The sequence below is a fragment of the Fundulus heteroclitus genome, unplaced genomic scaffold, assembly GCF_011125445.2.
Source record: "Fundulus heteroclitus isolate FHET01 unplaced genomic scaffold, MU-UCD_Fhet_4.1 scaffold_209, whole genome shotgun sequence".
In the NCBI taxonomy this organism is placed as follows: domain Eukaryota; kingdom Metazoa; phylum Chordata; class Actinopteri; order Cyprinodontiformes; family Fundulidae; genus Fundulus; species Fundulus heteroclitus.
Window position 1 is genome coordinate 73,087 of NW_023396621.1, and position 22,239 is coordinate 95,325.

At 40.9% G+C, this 22,239-nt stretch overlaps 1 protein-coding gene across 1 annotated transcript in view; it reads right to left on the reverse strand.

Annotated features, from left to right (window-relative positions):
• The window catches only part of LOC118559043 (NXPE family member 3-like), a 46,210-nt gene extending 30,764 nt beyond the window's left edge, over positions 1 to 15,446 (reverse strand). The window contains exon 1 of the mRNA XM_036129734.1: positions 15,413 to 15,446. Coding sequence (XP_035985627.1) covers positions 15,413 to 15,436 — 24 coding nt within the window. The 5' untranslated portion in view covers positions 15,437 to 15,446. The remainder of the gene's footprint in view (positions 1 to 15,412) is intronic.
• Between the last annotated feature and the right edge of the window lie 6,793 nt (positions 15,447 to 22,239).

The window sequence follows — 22,239 nt, forward strand, 5'->3', positions numbered from 1 at the left end:
ATTAAGGCTAAAACGATTACCTGTAATGCTTCTCCTGTGACTCTGATCAGTTGCCCAGTCTGCATCGCTATATGCCATGAGGTGAAGTTTCTCCTCACTCCTCTTAAAGCGTAAACTCTTGTCCATTGTCCCTTTCAAGTATCTCAAAACTGTCAAGATTTGACTTCTGAACCCGAACACAACAGAGTAAGTTTAAACAGTTTATTGAAGCTTGTGGATAGTGGAGGAAGGAGCCAAGAGTCAGTACTGAGCTGAAGCAGGAGGATGGTGAAGGCAGGAACTCGCAAGCAGGTCGGAATCCAGAGCACGGAGGCAGCAGAACCAGGTGCACAGCACAATGGAGACTTGGAACCAGGTTTGACCAGCAGCACGACAGAATGGAGACTTGGAACCAGGTTTGACCAGCAGCACAACAGAATGGAGGAACTACGGGCTGGACAAGACTGGATGAGGTGAGCAGCAGAAACAGAGGTAAGCAGGAAAAACAGAACCAACAGAACGAACTGACGAGGAATGACAGAATGCAGTGAGCTTAAGTAGTGAGGCTGACAGGTGTGCTGAATGCTGGCTGATTAGTAGCTGACAGGTGTGAATGATTACTGAACTGGAGACTGGAGCTGTATGGAAGGTGGAAAGCGTCTTGAGTATGTGCATGATGCAGCAGACTGCATCATGACAAAAACATGTTTTGCTGCTATCAAATCACATGCTCTTGGTTGTGACGAGAATTGTGTGGTTTACTTATAACTCAACTAAGATCAGGCCTTGTGCATGTCATGATATATATTAAGCTTCCTACAAGCTCACAATACGATCTTGGGTATACAAGTACACTTTAACACTCAAAGTTTAACTTCTGTTCATATGGAGTGCATCTAGTACTACATTTAGACATACAAAATCTCTCAAGTATTTTTGTTATGTACCTTTTTTGGTTACTTTTCGTTTCACCGTGTCTGTGTAAGGCATGGGTTAAAGCAAAAATAATCAGTATGACTGAAAAGTTTTTCTAGTCAGCCCATATATTCCCGGGACCGTGGACATCATGCCACATTAGTTTCCTCACTTGCTTATTGTGCTAAGTCAACATTAACCAAATCTGGTAGTTTTACAATATGCAATGACCATTCCTGTCTCTGTCCCAACTTTCAGCTTCAGAGCCTTGGTGTCATCCTGGACAGCCTCTCCATCCTCTCCTTCACTTTCCACATCCAGAACATCACCTGGTTAACTTTCATATTTGCAGCATCAAGCAAGTTCTTCCTTCGCACTTCTGCCAAACTGGTCCACAGTCCACTTTACAGTTTCAGCTCCCTTCCCTCCCTGTCCTCCAGAAAACCTTCATAAACTACAACTAGTAGAAAGACAGCAGCTTCATCATCACATCATCTACTTCACACCTGAACATTAAGTCCACTGGCTCCCTGTCACATTTAGTATAAATTAATCCTATGAACATACAAGACGAACCAGAACCTGGACAATGCAGGACTTATAACCAACACTATGATGTCATACATTTTAGTTTAACACAGATCGCACATTACAATAATCACTCTCTGCTTTGCCAGTTATTGCACAGCAATTAATTATCACGACTCATGAGTTTATAACAAGGCATTATTTAGCTTTTTTGAAGTTTAATAAAACTGTTAGCCCTGTGACTGGAGACCTGTCCAGGATGGACGAGCCCCCACCCCCCAGGACCCTGTGTGACGTCAAGCCGCGTTTCCCCATCAGATACGGCTTGACGTCACACCTGTAGGGAAACGCTGGTATAGAAAATAGATGAAGGATAAGATGTTACATTTTTTAAAAAGTTTAATAAAATTGCTCAAAGTTTATCAGAAAAAACATAACTTCCTTTTAAATATGAACATTTTTAATTAGCAAAATGATCTTAATGTATTTCGTAAAGTTAAATATAGTTAAAGTTAATCTTGGCTGCAGTACTGTCTGGTAGGTGTTTTGGGCTTGGAGTAAAATGAGTCCATAGATCCTCAGACAGGAGGCTTTTTCAGCGGTTTCTAGTATGACTTAACCTGACAAAAGCCAGCTGTATGTTGCTCCGCCTAGCTCCACTCACATACATCTGGGACACCGCCGGTAGAAAGTGATTTCTCCAACCAATTTTATGGTCTGGCCAATCAGGACGCAGGGCTGGCATTTCATCGATGTGACGTAGTGGAGACGCGACCATGACGTGAGACTGTTTTGATAGCAATGGCGGCTCGTTGAGGAAGCAAGCGTTAACATTGATGCTGCTATTTTTCCGTGTTGTCCAATCTACCTAATATTGTTTCATTAAAAGAACATCAGAGAACGCCTCTGAAGGCTTTTGTTGGTGGAAACCATGTTTTCGCCCTTCTCCCGACCGGATTTGGCAAGTTTTGTTTTCCGGGCGCGTCCGCGTCTGCAGCGGACGCGCAGATGCGGACGCGCAGACGCAGACGCGCCCCGGAGCGGTTAGCGGTTAGCGCTAACTATGTTAGGAGGCATTTAGTCCTCAACGCAGTCGGCCCGGAATAGACTCCGACCCGCGGCGCTTTGCCGCCTGTCTTTCCCCCTCTTCCTGTCAGCTCACTGTCAATAAAACGCATGCCACTAGAGCCGCAAACACATTATTTTTTTTTTTTTTTTTTCCTGCGTCGCTATCATCAGCGTCACGGGTTAGCTTTGGTGTGAGTGGTTGAAATAGCACGTCAATAAAGATGACAGACAAATGGCTTATCCAATCATATGCAAGAATTTTTGATAAGGCCCAGCCTTCAGTAAAGGCAATTCCTATGGCGGTGTCCCAGATGTATGTGAGTGGAGCTAGGCGGAGCAACATACAGCTGGCTTTTGTCAGGTTAAGTATGACTTGCTTCTACAGTGAAGCTTCACATCACGCTAAAAATAAAAAATAATTTCATAAAAGCTCTCTGAGAATCTGAGAATCACCTCAAAATACAGCAGCTTCTCCTCATGAGCCGCTGCTCTCCAGTCCATGTTGTAGCTGGAGTTTCTTTTTTTGATGTAGTTTCCTTAATAATCTGTACACATCAAAATCCTTGTCATTTTATTAAGAGTGTCCTGGTACGCAGCGGCTCATGAGGAGAAGCTGCTGTATTTTGAGTTCTGACTGCAGCTCTGCCTTCTTTGGTACAGAAAAGCGCAGGTGAAATTATTTATTTTATTTTTTTACTTTTTCCAAATCGGACCCAGTCAAATGCGTGACATTGTTTCACAAGTCTGACCCTTCTTCAAAAAAAAAAAAAAAGCGCGTCATGCTAAATTAGCCTGAGCTAGCGCTTTACTCTTTGAGTTTTAAATAAAACATAACAGTAAATCATGAGGAGGTCCCTGGTTGGTCGCTGCGTTTATCAGCTAAATCGCTGGAAGCCAGTGAAAGGTGACGTGGCCACAGGTGGAAATAATTATTTAATTAACTGCAGGAGCAGCAACAGACACGCTTACCGAGGGAAGTTGTTATCAGATGTTCATTCACTGCAAACCAGCAGGTCCACTTCCTGATCTGCTGGTTTGCATAAACCCAAACAAACCTTTGACCACCGCTACTGTCATTCATGCATCTGTGGCCAGTTTGAGATGCTCTTCCAAAAGTTATGATTGAACACTGATGAAGCTCAGATTGGCAGATGTCCGTTTTGCAAATACCCGCCCTACTCTCTTTCTGATTGGCTAATGTCCCAGCTCTGCCAGGTTTCGTTGGTTGAGAGCAGCTTCAGTTTAAAACCTTGAACAAAAAGTGTAGACAGAACAATTTGCGCTAATTTTCCAAATGACGGAAATCCGTCGCAGCGACGGAGAACTTTAACCTCTGGTGTAAAGTCAATGCCCAAAAAATATCTAAGCATCACCATATCTTTAATCTTAAACTTTGCCTTCAGCATGTCTTTAACACTGTCCATTAGAGAATTCTCACTTGTTGCTATGATGAAATCATCAACCCAAATTATAAAAATCAGTCTATTTGCTGCATGTTTCATAAACACACAGTGATCTGTACATTTTGTACAAAACCGTTTTTACAAAAATAATCAGATAGCATATTATTCCAGTTGCATCCGGATTGTTTTAAACCATACAATATTGAGTTTAAAAAAATTTCACCCAAACCTAACCTTATTCAAAACCTCCAGGCTGTGCTATATAAACCTGACAGTCAATAGGAGCATATAGATAGGCTGTTTTGACATTCATCTGATGTAACCAGATAATACTGAACTGCCATTTGTATTAAGCGGCATATAGACATCATGCTGGCTGTTGGTGCAAATGTTTCTCTTTAATTCATACCAGCGTCCGTATCAGTTCCATCTGCATTATCCTTGATTGTATAAACCCATCTACCCCCACTGTATGTTTACCTTCTGGCAGTGTGGTCAGAGTAAATATATTGTTTTCTTTCAAGGATTCAACCTCTTCTTTCATAGTCTCTACAAATGGTCCCTCTAAACTGTGCACGCGGCACCTGGATTCAGCTTGCACAGCAACTCTATGCTGTGCAGTAAATAAAATCCAAGCTGAACTGTAAACAAAATAATAAAATACCGAGTTATTTTGTACCATTTTGCAACTCTAGTGAGATGGTGTTCCACAATAAGAAGCATGGAATTGCACATTCCCGTGAGTGGAATTAGAAATCTTTAAAGAAAGCATATAGAGAACATTAAACCATAAAAAAACAATGCTGTTGCTGCGGAAAAAGCGAGTTGGTGGCAGAGAATAGATGAAAAAGTCAATGCATGAGCAATATGAGAGTTATTTGACAGAGAATTACAGCTGGTTTCTCACACTTCACTCATTCAACAAAAAGAGGGGTTTACACTTTGATTACAAAAAGCATTGAAAGGACATGGCGGGAATTAACAATGAAGTATGAAATACAGTTTAATCAGGTATGGTTAAGTTACAAGTTTTTCTTATGTTTAAACATACTCAATTAAATCATTTGTTTGGCTATATTCAACAAGTGCAATTAACAGACCTCCTAACAGACAAACACAGTGTCAGCCCAAGAGCTGATATCAGCTCTTGGGCTGATATTCACCGGACAATACCTAACAGACAGAGAGTTATTTATTGAACATTAAATAACTTTAAACAGTGTGTAATTGCACAACAGAAGAATTGCACAACAGAAGGTAACAAAATTGTTGTTCTTGAAAATTGTTTTGTTAATGGGTAAATTAAAGGGCAATGGGTGATGCTAGTTCTATGCTAGTTGTTATGTGTTTTGGATATTGGTACATTGCAACTTCTGGTTGCCTGAGAAAACAGCTTTCCCCATATCAGTGTACCAAGCGTAGAGCCCCCCCCCCACACACACACACACCCATTTATGCTGACTCCGCTGCTTTTGTTAAGTTTTTTCTTAAAATTTGTCTACAAGCTATCGGCATTGTTCTTCCTCGTCATCCATGTTTATTTTCTCTAAACTCACGTTTATTCTTGAGGTTTTGCAAGATCTCCCATCTGATATCTTAATGATCCCAAGTGAAATATGTTCCTGCATGGTGTGTTGTGCTTGCTGTTGACTGGACACCACCCACTGTACAAGCAAACCATATATCAACAATTTTTCCATTGTTACGTGTGGTGTCTTTCAGGCTTCGAAGATTTTAAAATTGTATCATTCTCTCCCTTTTATCTCCTCTTTCTTTCACCTTCTTTTCTCCTTTTTTCTTGCTTTTCTTTTCCTCTTCTACTTTCTCATTGTAGTGTCCATATAATATGAAATACTCCCTGCATGAATTATAATAAGACTATTTACATGCATAAATCAAGCGGAGCACTATGGCGAAAGCTGTACTGCTTCACTTGTGAAAGTAGAATCTGTTGGGCTCTTTTTGGCATTAAGACAACAATTCTTATTTCCACATTGCCAGACAGGACACTGTAAAAAATAAATAAAAAAATGTTGCTGTGTGAACCAGCCTTTAGTTTGTTACTCTAACTTAGGCTTTAACATCAATTTATTACTTAATTTCACTGACACGATTTGCCATTCGTTCGGGATTTTTGCCTTAATATTGGTAGATAAGGCAGCATTGCAATATCTTTGTTTGTCGGGGGTTAGAGCAGTCTGGGGTACACTTCCTTGTGGGTGGAGCAATCTTACAGTTGGTATCACATCAATTTAAGAGGTAGTAATAAATGTTATGAACCAAAGGTAAGAACTACTTCAAAATTCTGGTGCATTTCAGTGTGGGGATTCGTCCTATGGAATGGTTTGACAGAGGAGTATAAAGCTTGTATTAATATAATCCAATTTAAAATAGTTTTCTATGGTGCCCCTAAAGAGACATTGAAGGGAAATAAAAAACCTTTCTGGTACTTACAGGAAAATAACTGGCGTGCACCAGAAAGTACAGTATTTTTCATAGTATAAGGCACACTTAAAATCCTTAAATCTTGAAAAATGAATAGTGGACCTGATGTATGATTACCATACTTGTTTTGCTTACTGCCAGATTTTCTGTGGTATAATGTGCTCAAAAATCTGTTAAAATGTGTGTACAACTTTGGTTAGTAATGCAGCCGCTCTGCTCAATAGATGGTCAAAGCATGATGGTACACTGTCACTAACTGATCGGCTCCCTGAGCAGTGTACAAGACTGCCTGACTGTAATGTGCATTCATGTAAAGCAGCCCGCACCCAGAATCCCAACCATCTTCTGTTTTCTGTAAAAGCGGGATGTGGTTAAGTTTTGTTAAATCCAACAGTTTAGGCAACACAAAAATACCTAATATTAAATAAGAACAATTAATTGGCAGTAATATTAATTTTAACCAATTTATAGAATAATTTGAAACTCTTGAGAAATATTCTGTTAATATAATTACCTGAGAGAGATGTATGAAAGTAATTCATCATCCACATAAAAAACTTTATCTTACGTTTGACTGATTGTTGCTGCTAGTGGTTCAATAAAATTAGCAAACAGTGAGGAGGGAAAGCTGGCATTCCTTGCCTGGTGCCCCTCAAGAGACACAAGGTAGAATATGTGGAGTTTGTTTGGACACATGCTTTTGGGGAACTGTATAAATTTTTTAACCAATTTATTAAAAAGTTACAAAACCAAATTTATGCAGAGTTGCATACCAGAATTTAAAAAGTTTTTTCTGCAGCTAAAAACAATATATTGGTTTTGAACTTTTTACTATAGAAATAATTTATTAAATTAAGTAATCTGTGTGCAATTGTGAATGACTGCCTTCCTTTTATAAAACCAGTTTGATCAAGACGCATTATAAGAGGACTTTTGCAAAAGCTTTACAGATTATTTTAATATCAACGTTAATAAGGGATGTGGGACAATAGCTGGTAGGAAAGACAGGATCTTTGTCTGGTTTAAGTAGTAGGCTAATGGTGGCAGAATTCATATTTGTTGGGAGTCTGCCATTTTCCTGAGATTGCTGCAACATTCTGTGGAATGTCAATGCCAGAATATTCCAGAATTCTTTATAAAATACGTCTGGAACTCCATGTGGACCTGGAGCCTTTTTGTTGGCCATGCTTTTAAGACTTTCCTGGATTTCAACTGTTATTAGAGGTTTGTCCAATGCCATTGCTCGACAATTTGATATTTAAGTCCGAGCAGCAAAGCACTGCGAAGCCCTGTTGTTTTTGGAAGAATACTTCTCTATTATTATTCCACCTCTATTATCGGCTTTTTGGAGGCCTAAACATGAATGAAAATTCACCAAGATTTACCCGCAATTGTCCCCTATATGAAAAAGCAGGATTTTAATGGATTTAAAAATGGGTGTGCCCAAACGGCTCTTCTCTGCCCCTTAGGGGCGATATGCTTACTGGTAAATGCTAGAGATTTTAAATTTGGTAGACTTGGAAGTATGCCTTAAAAACAACAGGATGTCAGCCATTTAGGGTCAAAGGGTGATTCTTGGTCATTTTTAACATTTAAACGTGTCAAACTTTAACAACTCCCCCTAAGGATTTTAAAACATTGGCTTAAAATGTCTTAACTCGTAAGTGTCAGGGTGCTCCTGCGGCTCGTTCGGAGTGGCTTCCTCCGGCTTCTTAAGGAGAGCTCAGACAGATGGAAGACGCCAGAGCCTTAACTCAGTCGTGGTACGATGTGGCCTCTGACCAAGATCCTGAACCTGAACTTGTGAGTCCTTTTTCACACTCTGAACTTTGACTAACGTTGAGTCTCCTGTTTGTCTCTAGTTAATGCCTTTGGATTACTCACCCGCCTCAAAATCTTGCTCGAAGAACCAGCACCTCAAGAATCCTTGACGCTCAGATATTGCTCTGGCACTCCACTCATACTCCCTGGATATTACCCAGTCGGGCTTGAGATCATTTCCCTAGATTCTGTTGGTGCACTCACTCTGGTCATCCATTTGTCCCTCCTGTCTGCTGCGGCGTGCTCCGGATCCTTCGCCAGCTTACCATCTGTCCATCCTCCAGCTACTAGCCACCGTTCATCCACTGAGAGCTTCGGTCACAGAGTTTCCCTGTCTGCTGCACCATGTCAGGTTAGCTCGACTAAATGGTAAGTGGCACAGCTTCTGGTAGGCTTTCCCTGGTTCAATCACTAGTAATAATTTCCTCTTTCTTCTGCAGTAACTTCAGCCCTGACGTTCAGACCTCGACCGATCCTCCAGCTGTCATGTTTTGTTATTGAAACCGAACACAACCACAACAGAGTAAAGTTTTAACAGTTTATTGAAGTTTGTGGATAGTGGAGGAAGGAACCAAGAATCTGTGCTGAGCTGAAGCAGGAGGATGGTGAAGGCAGGAACTGGCAAGCGGGACGGAGCCAGGGCACGGAGGCAGCAGAACCAGAAGCACAGCAGAATGGAGACTTGGAAGCGGGTTTGACCAGCAGCACGACAGAATGGAGACTTGGAATCATGCTGGACTCACAGCACAACAGAATGGAGACTTGGAACCAGGCTACAGCAGGCAGGCGGAGAATGGAGGAACTTCGGACTGGACGAGACTGGATTAGGTGAGCAGCAGAAACAAAGGTAAACAGGAAAACAGAACGAACCGACGAGGAATGACAGACTGCAGTGAGCTTAAATAGTGAGGCTGACAGGTGTGCTGAATACTGACTAATTAGTAGCTGACAGGTGTGGAGGATTACTGAACCGTAGACTGGAGCTGAATGTAAGGTGGAAAGTGTCCGAGTCTGTGCATGGTGCAGCAGACAGGCTGAATCATGACACCAGCTTGTCGATCCCCTGTAGTCTGTACTCTCAAATAAACATCTTAAAAGTGTGCTTGTCTTCCGTTCGTATCTACATGTGGGCTAAACACTTGAAAAACATGACAGTAGAGAGTTAAGGCATGGGTGATTAAAAGTTGTCAAAATCTTGCTATAATTAGGCCATGCAGTTATCTCCCTATTTCTGAACAACTGACCATTGACAAAAAGCTTATCAACAGCCACTGTGTCTCTGATTCCCTCTGTAATGTATTTTTTTATTGATTGGGGATATTACTCGCCTTCCATTAGGATGTCTTTTGGAAACTGGTTATTAACTGTCATGATCCAGCCTGTCTGCTGCATCATGCACAGACTCTAGACACTTGCCACCTTCCATACAGCTCCAGTCTCCAGTTTAGTAATCATTCACACCTGTCAGCTACTAATCAGCCAGCATTCAGCACACCTGTCAGCCTCACTACTTAAGCTCACTGCAGTCTGTCATTCCTCGTCGGTTGGTTCTGTTTCCCTGCTTACCTCTGTTTCTGCTGCTCACTTCATCCAGTCTCGTCCAGTCCATGGTTCCTCCATTCTGTCGTGCTGTGGGTCCGGCCTGGTTCCAGGTCTCCATTCTGTCGTGCTGCTGGCCCAGCCTGGTTCCAGGTCTCCTTTCTGCTGTGCTTCTGGTTCTGCTGCCTCCATGCTCTGATTCCAACCTGCTTACCAGTTCCTGCCTTCACCATCCTCCTGCTTAAGCTCAGTACATACTCTTGGTTCTTCCTCGACTATCCACAAATTTCAATAAACTGTTAAAACTTAACTCTGTTGTGGTTGTGTTCGGGTTCAATAACAAAACATGACATTAACGTTAAAATCTGTTCCCCCGCAGCTCTCTGTCCTGACTTCTGACCTTCTCTTTTTGCTTGTACTGCCTGAATTTTTCTACAATTCACCGAGGCCGGTTGCTATCAGGCTTCTTACCTCGGACCTGGTGAATGCGATAGAACGGGATGTTTTTCACCTGGGAGCTTCAGCTGTCATTGGAGAAACTCATGAACAGTGGTTTCAACGTCCTTGTCTTGCCGCCCCAAGATACCAGCAAAAATGAGGTTGTCTCGCATATTTCGAGTCTGTATATTTTTCATTGCTGTATATTTTTTTGCTTCTGACATCCTCTCTAAACTTCTGTCTTGTTTAGTTCCACTCTGCTTACAGCCCAAATTGTTGGGCAACGCTAGTATGGTAGGCTGGCCAGCCAGACCTACCTAGGCCATGTGTATTCTTTACACAGCTTGTTAGTTTGGTCTAGACGGGGTCAGACTCTCAGCGTGTAGGAGGCAGGAGTTTACAAGATGTCAAAGCACAAGAGAAGCTTTAACAACAAACTGCAAGATAAATTTCCCTCATACCTTGGGGTCCAAGGCTAGAGACAAGCACCAAGCTTTATTGATCTATTCATTGTGTTATATGCTGCATAATAATAATGAAGGTAATGTGCAGTAATGGCACATTTGCAACATGAAAAATACTGTACAGTTATTAGTGATTAAAAAGTAACCTAAAACCCAAAGATATATGCAGCTGAATAGGGTGACCTCAACAAATGTGCAAAACTGTGCAAAAAAAAGAAAAATCATTTAGAAGATGTAAAAAAATATATATTTTTTTGTTTGTTACATAAGTGTCTGCAACACTGCTGCTTTATTTCTATCATTACAATGAAAATAATAGAACACTTGTTTTGTCAAAATATTTAATTTAGATTTTTTTGTCTGATATGACTTAAAAAGTAAGCTATAATTGTTCTAAATTTTCTTATATCAAAAAGTCGTTATTTTTATCCTTACTTAATTCCAGAGAGTTTGTCACTGTTGTACTTGGGTAAATTAGGGTTGGACTTGTGAAAGGTTATGTGAAGTTTGCTATATAACTAACTTTCTTTACAGAGAAGGCATACTGTAAATATGCTAAAACTACAAGTCTTCTTTAAGTAAATAGAGTATGATTAAAGGTGCATATTTGACCTTTTTAATTTATATGTCAGTGGCTCACTTTGGTAGCATACAAAGTTTTTATAAAACATTATCACGTCCTGCTGGCCTATTAGTTGTTATTTCATGTTTTATGCATTTGTTTTCAGTCAATTTGATAGTGACTAAGGCTTTTTGTGTTTGTTTATGATTTTAACGGAAGTACGCACTGCACATGTGCAGCAGGGGTTAAAACAAAGAAGCAGCTAATGGCTAAGAGCATCTCCCAACGAAACAATGGACAATGTTCAAGGATCCAGTGAAAGAAAGTGTAAAAAGATTTATTCCAAGAAGGAGAAGACTAGAATGTCTCTGTGAATACAGTATGACCATTGGTGTTCACTGAAGCGGACACTAAACCTGCCGAAGGCTCAGATGTGACCACAGAGTTGATTGATGTGAGTACATTTTCTGATATGAGATTGGTTGATTTAATTAATAACGGTTGTTCTTTGATCACCCCGAGCTGCCGCTTTATTGCAAGGTATTCCAGAGGGTCAAGCTTGATCCAGCTTTATTTACAATTGTTTTACTACTTAACTCTGGTTTTTGCGATGATACCCAGAGCTCTTTCACCAGAGAAGAGCTCATGAACTAGCCTCGTGAGACCATCCTGATCTCGCGAGCTTTCAAGGTTTCACTCGCAGATCAGTCTGGATACTCTCCGTTAAAGAAAATTTGGAGCCGTTCACCAAACGAACGTCCAATCAGCGTTGGCTTTGAGGCGGGTTGAGGTGTGACGCAACCGGAAGCACGTCAGTTCAGTCTAAACAACATGGCGGCTTCAGCCGATGAAACTAGCGTTAGCGTGACTATCGAGCAAGTTTTATCGGAATTACAGAGTATTTCTTTGCTGAGCTAATGAGCCTTTACCTGCAGCAGCAAGAGTAGCTTGGCTTGTGGTTGTGTTTTCGTCGTCGCTCGTAACAGAGTGACGACGAATCTGATTGGTTCATTTGGCCCGTCTATCACCAACATAGGCCAATCAGCTAACCAGTATTTTCGCCCCTTCCCAAAATTACTTCAACGGAAGGTTTCCAGATGGATATGCGGAGCAAATCTATCTGGCGGAGTCAGGTTACTCATGAACATCAGGGCAACATCACCAGAGGATTTATTCCCCAGTTTTCTTCTCCCTACACTGGAAATTTTGGACATTCTGGTCAAAGGTGCGTTTACTTCTCTTCATCTGCTGTTTTGTGCTTCATGAAAACGGGGCTGTGTCGATTAATACCGGACTCTGCACTGCAGCTGGCAGGCTTTCTGCTCCACAGAGCGGACAGGGACACAAGTTTTCGGCAAAGCGAAAGGTAGAGGAATCTGTTTTTACATCAACAGCGGCTGGTGCAACGATGTGGCAGTGATCCAGCAGCACTGCTCTCCTAACCAGGAATCCTTCATCATAAACTGTAAGCCTTTTTATTCACCCCGAAAGTTTGCTTCATTCATTTTGGTCGGAGTTTACATCGTGCCACATGCAAACGTGCAGGTCACACAGCGCACGCTCGCAGACCAGATACTGGATGTGGAGCGGAGAAATCCGGACTCTTTAGTTATTGTCCTTGGTGACTTTAACAAAGGAAACCTCACTCATGAACTTCTGAAATATAGACAGTTTATTAAATGGCCGACCAGAGAGGAGAACATTCTGGATGACTGTTACACCACAGTCAGAGATGCTTATCACGCCATCCTCCGTGTAGCACTGGGCCAATCCGACCACATCATGGTTCACCTGATTCCTGCTTACTGGCAGGAAATAAGCTCTGTAAACCTGTAGTGAGTACATCAAAGAACTGGACCAGTGGGGCTTTGGAGGATCTTCAGAAGTGTTTGGATTCTACTGAGTGGGACGTCTTCAGGGCTGCTACCAACAGTCTGGATGAGTTCACAGAGGCTGTGACATCATATATCAGCTTCTGTGAGGACTGCTGTGTTCCATCACAGACCAGGGTGACTTACAATAATTACAAACCCTGGTTCACAGATTCAAAGATGCAAAATACAGGTTTAGTAGGACGGTGAAAGAGGCTAAGCGACTGCATTCTGAGAAGCTGCATTCAGCAAATGACTCTGCTTCTGTCTGGAAGGGCTTAGGCAGATAACAAATTACAAGCCTAAAGCCCCCCACTCCATGAACGACCAACAGTTTGCCCATAACCTGAACAACTGTTGTTTTGACAGACAAAGGGACATTCCTGCAACCACCCCCCCACGACACCTCCCAACAGATCACCTCCACCCCTACTCCCATCCACCCACCTCAGTGACAACTCTTTTTATGCACGAGAGAGATGTTAACACACTCTTCAGAAGACAGAACCCTCGGAAAGCTGCTGGACCAGATTCTGTCTCTCCATCCACATTGCAGCACTGTGCTGATCAGCTGTCTCCAGTGTTCACAGACATTTTTAACACCTCACTGGCAACATGTCACGTGCCAACCTGCTTCAATTCCTCCATTATTATCCCTGTCCCCAAGACGCCAATGTCCACAGGACTTAATGACTTTAGAGCCGTCAGCTCTGCCTTCAATACAATCATCCCAGCTCTGCTTCAGGAGAAACTCTCCCAGCTGAATGTGCCTGACTCCACCTGCAGGTGGATCACAGACTTCCTGTCTTGCAGCTTATCAGCACTGGTTTCCCCCAGGGCTATGCTCTTTCTCCTCTGCTCTTCTCCCTGTACGCCAACAGCTGCACCTCCAGTCATCAGTCTGTCAAGCTCCTGAAGTTTGCTGACGACACCACTCTCATTGGACTTATCTCTGATGGTGACGAGTCCGCCTACAGGTGGGAGGCTGACCATCTGGTGACCTGGTGCAGGGAGAACAACCTGAAGCTCAACGCTGTAAAAACAGTGGAGATGGTTGTGGACTTCAGGAAGAACTCAGCCCCAGCTACCCCATCACCCTCTGTGACTCCACAGTTGACACTGTGGAGTCACACCAATGTAGCATCTCCAGACCTTCTGCGTTACATTAACGCACAGTCTACCGTGTATATAGCTTTCGGTATATATATGTATTTTGTTTTCCGAATCAGAATCAGACATACTTTAATAATCCCAGAGGGAAATTAGGTTTGTTACACGCTCCAGATATACAAACATTTATATATATATATTTACAACATTCCACACAAAGTAACATAAATATATACATATATATATATATATATATATATATAGGCTATGATAATATATATAATTATAATCTATCTATATATATATATATATATGTATGTATGTATGTATGTAGATATATATATATATATATATATATATATATATATTATATATATATATATATATATATATATATATATATATATATATATGTATGTATGTATGTATGTATAACTATAAATCCAAATAAAGTGATAGTGACTTGCGCAACTTTTGTCTGCACCATCAACATCAAGTCAAATTCCTTGTAAGTGCAAACCTACTTGGCAATAAACTTGATTCTGATTCTGATTTATAAATTAAGCAAACCGGCATTGTGATAGTCCTGCATTACTGCCGCTAGATGTGGTTATTGTGCCTGAAAGGAAATTATCTTTCAGCTCAAAAAGGACAATCAAAACAATATCAAGATGGAAGCATGGTGCACATGACCTTATTTTATCATGATCAAATGTTTTTTTACAAATATAAAAAATGGACAAAACTACACAAATATAGAAAATGGACTGATGATTAAAATGGGGCTTTCACCTGAAGGTAACAAGTTTAATAAAAAAAGAGGAAAAAATAAAATTAACTCTGATTGGCCACATGATCTTTCCCAGCAGTTCAAGAACAATTTGGCTGTGTTTGTCTCATAAGTAAAAAAGAACGAAGCAATTCAAAGATAGCTGTAATGCTCATTAGAGAAAGTTTCTAATTTCAGACTCAAAGCATTTTTGACACTTTTTAAAAAATAAAATATAGAAGCAAGAGGTTTGTTAAAAATAAATGTATTTTGTGAACAAAATATGGAGAAATGATCTCATTTGATATTTTCCTTTTACCAAAATACAAAATGCAAGTCCAGAAACCGTACTACAAATAAGATTAACTTCTCCTGTTTCGTACACAACTGGATGGGTAAATCTTCAATGTTTTAAATCTGAAAGGACTGGCTTTGTTTGTTTTATAGCTAGAGAGATATAAATATGCTAATTATGTAATTTAATTATTTTTTATTTTTACCTTTGTGTTATTCCCCATCGTCATCCTCCCTAGTCCTCTTCACCTGCTCTTTTTAAATAGATTAAGCTTTTCTAAAACCGTCATTTATGCGCAACTGTGAATGTGTCATATACCTGTAGGCATCAGTTCTGAGGGACCGTTGTGCAGTTGTAATGTTTTTAACTTGACAGACTTGTTTGTCGAGATTATTCCATAGACAAACTTCCTTTTAGCTCATGTTAGGTGTGGCCAGGTTCAGTTGCAGTGGCGTTGGTGATTCACAGTAAAGCGGCTATATTGCAGTGGCTTTGAATAATCTCACACATACACATTTTATAACACAAAACTAATAATTACAAATGATACTTGTAAAGTATCAAATCTGTAAAAAACACAATAGCTATATGATTATATGGCAAAATTATTACTATATAACCACCATTCACACATAATTGACTAATAACAAGAATAATAATAATTGTTATCATTACCATTATTAACTATGACTGGAATATAAAAAAAATGAGTCACACGACACATGTCCAGTTTAAAACATCCCTTCACAAGCAGATCCTTTTAGTACAGTCCTGATAAAAATCAACTGACCAGGGAGAAAGTTAAATGTATTTGCATTGCATGCTGTTGAATTCAACCCAGCCCGTCAGCTTCAAAACCCAAAGATAAACCCAAGGCATTCCATTTAATTCCATTTTAAGTATACAGCGGCAATTCACAACAGATGTTTGTCACGATTTGGATTTTGTGTTAGTGTAGTTTTGCATTTTTCTTTAATTTATTAGCTTATCAATTAAATTTTATTTATATAGCGCCAATTCATGAAACATGTCATCTCAAGGCACTTTACAAAGTCAAGTTCAATCATATTATACAGATTGGGTCAGATTATACAGATTGATCAAAAATTTCCTATATAAGAGAACCAGTTGATTGCATCAAAGTCCCGACAAGCAGCATTCACTCCTGAAGAAGTATGCAGCAAGCATGAAGCGACAGTGGAAAGAAAAACTCCCCATGGACGGGAAGGAAAAACCTCCAGCAGAACCAGGCTCAGTATGAACGGTCATCTGCCTCGACCGACTGGGGGTTACAGAAGACAGAGCAGAGACACAACAAGAGAGACAAAAAAGCACAGAAGCACACATTGATCCAGTAATCTGTTCTACATTAGATGGTAATAGCAGGTGAGCCGTCTTCTCTGGATGAAGTCTCAGCTAACAGAACGCTAGACCAGATGTACCTACTATGAAAAAAAAAAAGAGAGAACAAAATGTTATAAGCAGAAATTATGACAAGCAATGCATAATTGAAGAACAGTAGAACTCAATAGAGTGAAAAATAGACCCTGATGTCCTCCATTAGCCTAAGCCTATAGAAGCATAACTATAGAGGTAGCTCAGGGCAACATGAGCCACTCTAGTTATAAGCTTTGTCAAAAAGGAAAGTTTTAAGATTAGTCTTAAACGTAGACAGTAGTGATGGGTCCGGCAACACCGATGCGTCGCCGCATGTGTCGGTCTCATAGAGCGAAACCCGTGTCGATGTGTGTATTGCTACGGAAAAGTCACGTGACCAATACAGCACCTGTTTCGAACTGACTGATGCGCCAAACTGTTTCTGTTCCCTCCAAGCTGAACGCGTGTGCATTCGCGCACAGCAGAGCTATGCTGCGCAGTAAAGAAAATCCAAGCTGAACTGTAAACAAAATAACGGTTAATAATGGTTAATTTTTAACCATTTTGCAACTCTGGTGTGATGGTGTACCACAGTCTTGCTCTGTGAGCGCCAGATGCTGATCGGAGCGCACCACTGATGGATGGGTTCTGCAACGCTTTTTTGGTTGGGCGGGTTGCGCTGTGCATCTTTGTTCTGAGCGTCGTTTCAGAAAAAAACGGCTGATCTACACTGAGTAGAAAGTTGCTACTCTGAGTAGTTCTTCCTCCCTTTGTCATTCTCAGCATGTCCGATTTCAGAACAGATGATATCAGTCAGGTAACTAAACACAGCGCCCGATCAACCATTTGTAAAAAATAAAAAAGCCAGTCCACAAGCATCCTCATTCACATTATTTATTGACTGTATCTAAAAAAAATCTAATATATGTTTAATTCAAATGAAAATATAAAATAATACAATGCAACATACAATGATTTAAATTGTATTGTGTATACTTGGTCATCAAATCAGTGTCAGTTAACTCTGTCAACCAGGTTGCCTGTAGGGATTTTTAAGGTCCAGCAGGTGTCAGTATTCAGTGACACAGTATCGACACAGTATCGGCACAGAGTGGCAATTTGTCGAAACGTTTCATGACGCCTCATCGACCCATCACTAGTAGACAGGGTGTCTGCCTCACGGACCAAAACTGGGAGTTGGTTCCATAGGAGAGGAGCCTGATAGCTAAAGGATCTACAGTACCTCCCATTCTACTTTTAGAGACTCTAGGACAGGGATGGGCAACTTCCATGATAAAGAGGGCCACATTTTTTTCAGCATGACCATTGGAGGGCCACATGACGCACTTAAAATAATTGGATATGAAAGACGCTACAAATGATTCTCAATAAGAACAAATTTTGTACGAATTTATATCTGTATTTTTACTGCACCAACATACAACTATATTCTGCATATAAATGCATTTTAATATGTCCTTAAGCAAAAGAGAAACGGTTTGCTTTAAAAAAAAGTGCAAAAAGGAAATTGAACTCTTTAATATCAAAGAACAAAAAGTTTGCTTAAAAAAACTGATTACAAATAGTTTGTGTATAAAATAAATGCATTTTAACATGTCCTATATAAGAAACAAAGACAAAACATTTGCTTTAAAAAGTGCAAAACTGAACTCATTAATAACAAAGAACAAAAAAGTTTAAAAAATCTGATTACAAATAGTTTGTGTATAAAATAAATGTATTTTAACATGTCTATAAGAAACAAAGACAAAACATTTGCTTTAAAAAGTGCAAAACTGAACTCATTTATAACAAAGAACAAAAAAGTTTGCTTGAAAAACTGATTACAAATAGTTTGTGTATAAAATAAATGCATTTTAACATGTCCTTCATAAGAAACAAAGACAAAACATTTGCTTTAAAAAGTGCAAAACTGAACTCATTAATAACAAAGAACAAAAAAGTAAAAAAAAAACTGATTGCAAATAGCTCACATTCAATAATAGTAGAAAACTAGACCACAGAGGCCCAACATTAATAAAGGCTAATGAGAGACCTGTGGTTTTGCCTGCTGGCTCACAATGGATTGGATGTCAATGTCAATTTTTGTGGTCCCAATGCGCATCAAATGAAACAGTGTTTCATCGGTGAGTCTGTTTCTCACTTTGGATTTTATGTGCTGCATGGTGGAAAAACTGCTCTCGCAAATGTAAGTGCTCCCAAACATACTGGCCATTGAGAGGGCAAAATCTCGGAGACGTGGAAAACAGGCCTCAGGAAGAAGTCTCCAAAATGAAATCCCCCTCTCGTTGCGCTTTGCTTGAAAAAACGGGTCTGCCTGCAGCTCGCAGAGTTCGAGCTGCAGCTCCGATGGTTGTGCGCTGACCGCAGCAGAAAGGGGGTCTGTGAATAGCGCAATTCGTGGTTGCATCTCGTGAAAATTTTGGAAACGATTGTTGAATTGCTCCTGTAATTTTTCGAGGTCTGCTCTGTATTTCTGGATTTGTATTTCGCACTGGGGGCTCTCTTCGCGAATCTCAGGGCATGCGGGAAAATGTGCCAGATTTGCAGGAGGGGAAAAAAAGCCATCAATGAAGAGACCAAGCTTGCGCTGAAATGAGGTCATGTGAGAATAGAGATCACACACTGTTTGATCTCTCCCCTGTAAGAGTGTGTTGAGGTGATTGAGGTGCGCGCTGATGTTTGTCAGAAAGGCCATGTCACAAAGAAACTTGGTATCTTTGAGCTTTCCGCAGTATGCACTTGCATCGCCACTAATGCTGTTCTCCAAGAACACTGGTATTTCCGAGCGCAGTGCAAAAAAACGCTCCAGACACTTTCCTCGACTCATCCACCTGATATCTGTATGAAGTTGTAAGTCCCCATACTCGGCTTCCACTTCATCCAGAAAGGTGATGAACCTCCGGTGACATAGCGATCTGTTCCCTCCTCTGACTTTTGTCACCAAATCCATGACGTGGCCAAAGTTTAATGTCTTTGCGCCGAGGGCTTCCTGGAAAGATTAGAAAAAAAATAGTTGCGGTTATAAAATATATTGTTTGTATGTCATTCTATTTTATGTAACCACGGCACAACAGTTCTCGGTAGCCTACATCTCACAATTAATATGACGCTACTCACCTGATGGATGATGCAGTGCAGTATAGGGCAGTTTATTCCGCTCTGCCTGAGTAGCCCGGCCAAACCTCGGTGTCTTCCCTGCATCGCAGGTGCGCCATCCGTAACAACAGCTGACAGCTTTTCAAAGCCACCGTATTCACACACAGCACTGGTAACGGCGTTGAATATATCGCTGCCTTTAGTAGTGTCATGCAGAGATGCAAATTTCAGTAACTCCTCGTGCACATCAAATGAATTGTCAATCGTTCTCGCAAAAACCAGCAGTTGGCTGATATCCGTCACATCTGTACTCTCATCCAAAGCTAATGAGAAGTATTTGCAGTCCTGCATGACTTGTTTCATTTTTACATCGACGTGATCGTGGATGTCAAAAATCCTGCGTGTTACTGTGCGTCGGGACAAGGACACAGCTTCAAAATTTTTAACTATGTTGTTGTCACCAAATGCTTTGGCCATTTTCACTGCGCACCTCTTAACAATTTCTCCATCCGACAGTGGCTTCTTTGCCCTGGCAAGTTCGAGTGCCACATCATAAGACGCTGTGATGGCTGACTCCTGACACGTCGTAGCTTTTGTGAAAAAGTGCTGCTGTTTACATACTTTTGCTTTGAGGTCAGCTACTACAGCGGTTCTGGCAGCTCCAGTGTATTTCTCAAATTTAACTTTATGCAAGGTGTTGTAATGTCGGCCTAAATTATAATCTTTCAGGGCTGATAATGTCTCCAAGCAAACTAGACACATTGGCTTTCCTTTGAATTCGGTGAAAAGGTACTCTTCTTCCCATTTTCTCTGAAAAATGCGATTTTCTCGGTCAAGTTTTCTCTTGATGCCGCTGCTCGTTGCCATGGCTCCTGACTCTTTCTCGCTGTTGCAAAGCGGCCCGTGCCCACTATTGTTTGGGCACGGTGCGCCTCTATCGGTCAAAAGTAGAATTACATTTATTTATTTTTTATTAATAAATTATTATTGATCTATTCGCGGGCCGCACTGAGTGACGGCCCCCGGGCCGCCAGTTGCCCATCCCTGCTCCAGGAACTACCAGCAGACCTGCAGTCTGAGAGCGAAGTGCTCTGTTAGGAACATATGGGGTAATCAGAGCTCTGATATATGATGGAGCTTGATTATTAAGGGCTTTATACGTTAGAAGAAAAATTTTAAATTCTATTCTTGATTTAACAGGAAGCCAATGAAGGGAAGCTAAAATTAGAGAAATATGACCCCTCTTGTTGATTATCATCAGAACTCTTGATGTTGCAGCATTTTGGATCAGCTGAAGATTTTGAACTGCATCATGTGGACTTCCTGATAGTAAAGAATTACAATAGTCCAGCCTTGAAGTAACAAATGCATGGACTAGTTTTTCAGCATACCCCTGGACAGAATGTTTCTAATTTTGGCGATATTCTGGAGGCGATAAAAGGAAAACCTGGAATGACGTGTCCTGGTAAACAATAACACCAAAGCATGCATGTGTGTGTGTGTGTGTGTGTGTGTGTGTGTGTGTGTGTGTGTGTGTGTGTGTGTGTGTGTGTGTGTGTGTGTGTGTGTGTGTGTGGGAGAAGGAAAAGAGGGGTGGGGTGAAATCACACATCTGTTATTTGGGATGAGCAGGGGACCACAGAGGATGCAGGTAGAAAAAGATCAGAACAGGCGATCTAGACCAGGAACCACCAGAATGGGCATAGCAAGCGACTGGGACTCACGGAAAAAAATGCAGAACTGCAGCACACAGACACAGGACCTTTTACCTGAAGAAACCAGCTGGTTGAGCACAAAGGATCTGGTAATGGCAAGGCACATCACACCTGACAAGACGAGAAGAGAAGACAGGAGACGTTCTGGGAGGGATGAGTTGGCTGAGGCAGGTATATGTAGGCTGGTGAACAGGTGAACTGAGTTGACTAATTAGTGGCAACAGGTGGAGATGATCTAGAGTAGGGTGGTGGCTTGAGGGAGACTGAGCTGATTGGATGATGACTGGTGGCTGAGAGGTAACAGATTCATAAGTAAAGTCCATGTAAGTCCCAAGGCAAAAATAAACAAAAACCCAAATCATGACAGTACCCTCTCTTTAAGGGTGGATACTAGACCCCCTTAATAAATTTTCAAAAGTCTAAAACTCCAAACAAAAAACAACCCAAACAGTCTCTGCCGTCCCTGTAGAGAGCGAGAAACTCGACATCCATATGCCTAAAGTTCAAAGGTGACAAGTCTCTCCTTTATGTGAAGGCCTGCACCATGCCTAAAACGACATATTTTGGCATGGTTCCCAAAAAAAAGATTGTCCTGAGTACATATCCTGGAATTTTGAGGGATGGAATATGTTTTCACATTCACGTGTGAAAGCAGGTAGAGGGCAATCAGAGGGCAGTTATAATTACAATAACTGTAATTATAACTGTAACCACAACTAACTAGAACTGTAACTGAAATAATCTACGTGCAATATCTAATGTGCAATTCTATTTAATATATTGTGCAATAATCCTGAAAGAAGTGGCTTCTGCTGCTATT